The sequence below is a fragment of the Nannochloropsis gaditana genome (assembly GCF_000240725.1).
Source record: "Nannochloropsis gaditana CCMP526 unplaced genomic scaffold scaffold1111, whole genome shotgun sequence".
Lineage (NCBI taxonomy): Eukaryota > Eustigmatophyceae > Eustigmatales > Monodopsidaceae > Microchloropsis > Microchloropsis gaditana.
This window is the reverse complement of record NW_005802842.1, coordinates 1-2,247: the sequence shown is the minus strand read 5'-3', so window position 1 is coordinate 2,247 and position 2,247 is coordinate 1. Positions and strand designations below refer to the sequence as shown.

At 55.8% G+C, this 2,247-nt stretch overlaps 1 protein-coding gene across 1 annotated transcript; it reads left to right on the top strand.

Annotated features, from left to right (window-relative positions):
- Nucleotides 1-292: 292 nt before the first annotated feature.
- Nucleotides 293-2,234, top strand: NGA_0709510 (uncharacterized protein; the record flags this gene model as incomplete). Its single annotated transcript, XM_005852533.1, has 6 exons — nucleotides 293-387; nucleotides 624-723; nucleotides 905-1,153; nucleotides 1,279-1,613; nucleotides 1,952-2,035; nucleotides 2,202-2,234. Coding segments are annotated over exons 1-6 (870 nt in total), but the record flags the coding sequence as incomplete, so codon positions are not given.
- Nucleotides 2,235-2,247: the final 13 nt, after the last annotated feature.

The window sequence follows — 2,247 nt, the reverse complement described above, 5'->3', positions numbered from 1 at the left end:
CATCGAGACCCCTCGAGGAGAGTTTAATCTCTTGTACATTTTCGATTGAGCGTGTCTTGCGTTGGTTATGGACATGGAATGAAAATTTTTACGTGTTGAAATTCTTGATAGCCTGTTCGTAGTGTCAGCATTTGATGGTGAAACCAAATATTACTCATTTGAACAAACAGGCATCCATCCTCCTTTCCCCCACTCCTCCCCCTCCCCCTCACCGCCTCCATGTAACTGACCTCTCCCTCCTCTCCTGTCTAACTTATGTATATTTTTCATCTGTTTGCATTCATGCCTCTAGGAACAAGGAGCCCTGTGAAAGAGGCCATGTTCGGTAGAAGGAAAAAGGACAACGGGGTCAGCAAGGAGAAGAACGATGAGGATGAGCTGTTGAAGGTGAGAGACTTACGTGCAGGGAGGAGATGCAATGAAGGGGATAAAAAATGAAAGATTTTGGCGTGATTGATTGTGACGTGATGAAATCGATGCAAGGATTGTAGTACAAGTGTGGAATTTGAGCACGCCCTCCAAGTGTTGTGCACGCTTGACCCCAGGCTATGCTTTTAGTCTCAGACGATCCTGTCCATTGCTCTCCCGTCCATTATTTCCCCTCATTTCCTGGAATTACAAAGCAAATGATGATGGATCCAGTCCAGATTCTTGAAGACTTTGGTCGAGACCCATCGTTAATGGCGGAGCTTGCTGCCCTAGGGGGAGAGGAGGCACTAGATGGTAAGGAGGGCCGGGGGGTTGGAACTGTTCAGGAATGCGCCACGCCCGAGGATTATTCAAGCGACTGGAAGAAAAAATGGAAAACCTGGGAATGTGCATCAAGGGGCGATTTCAGGAAGTAGCATCTAAAACCTCCTGCCGTCTGTCCCCCACTCTTGCCCCTCTCCTTCTTCCTTCGCAGACACGCTCCTTGCCTCCCTTTCTGTGCCTGCCACCGCCCCTCGCAAGCTGGCTTTGGGCGTTCTTTCTCCCTCCAGCCCGGGCTTCCCGGCTGAGGGCGAGGGGGAGGAAACAGGGACGGAGACGAACATCTTGGCGTCCGATGCCCTGAATACCCGGAAGGGCGACAGGGCTTCAGGAGGGGAAGGAGGGGAGGAAGGGGGAGAGGACTTGGACGAACGCCTCGACGCAGATGGGGTGCTCGATGCGGGTGAGGCAAGGAGGCGAACAGGAGAGGAAGGAAGAAGGGAGAGGGAGGAAGAACACCCAATGCCCCTTTCGCCTTGAGCCGACCCCGTTCCGATCCGTTGATTTTCCCTCCTGTCCCCGCCGCAGACTTGCAGGACGAGTTGAGGCAACTGGGGTGGAAGGAGGAAGGAAAGGAGGAGGGTGGCGGCGATGGCGGGGGCAAGGAGGATGCCCGCGGCTCTCCTACAGAGGCGGGAACGGAAGCGCCCGGAATTGTTGGGAAGGACGCTAGCGAAAGCCAATGGCCCAGGGGGGACGAAGAAAACCCAGGAGGATCGGAGAAAGGGAAGGAGGAGCCCCTCCCTGCCCCGGGGCCTCCGTCCCTCCCTCCTTCCCTCCCTCCAAGCAACGACCTGGAGATGGCTCGACTGCAGGACGCAGTGAGAGAAAGTAAGGCGAAAGCCGTTGCCCTCAAGAAGGAGGTACGCCACCTCCCTTCCTCTCCTTCTTTCCCTCCTGGCTTCTTTCCTATTTTCGCGCCATCTTCCCCCCGTTTGGGAACCGGGGACGACCTGCCCACCCCCAGGATGCTCCATGGCCCTTCCTCCCTCCCTCCCTTCTTTCCTCCCTCCCTCCCTCTTGCCTTCCTTTCGCTCTTCCTCACTCGATCTGTTCCCCCTCTATTCCACTCTCTCTTGTTTTTCCTCGCCTCCTGCCTGCTTTGGGTTAGGCTTAGGGCTAGGGTTTGGGTCTTCGACGTTCATCCTTCCCCACCCTCCCTCCTTTCCTCCCTCCCTCCCTCCCTCCCTCCCTCTCTCAGGGCAAAATTTCGGAAGCAGTGTGCGAATTTCGGCACTTGAAGACCCTGGAAGCAGAATTGAGCGTACGAGAGACTCTGGCACAGGTTGGGAGGGAGGGAGGTGGAGAGGGAGGAAGAAAGGGAGGGGATAAGGGAAGGAGGAGGAGAATGAGGTGCACGGGACCGGTTGCGTTAGGATATCCTAGATCTGTTACCCTCACCTTAATCCTAGATGCCTTCCCTTCCTCGCTTCCTCCCTCCCTCCCTCCAGACCTCCGTTCTCGCCCAGTCCATCCGTCCTCCTTCCCCTCCTTCCA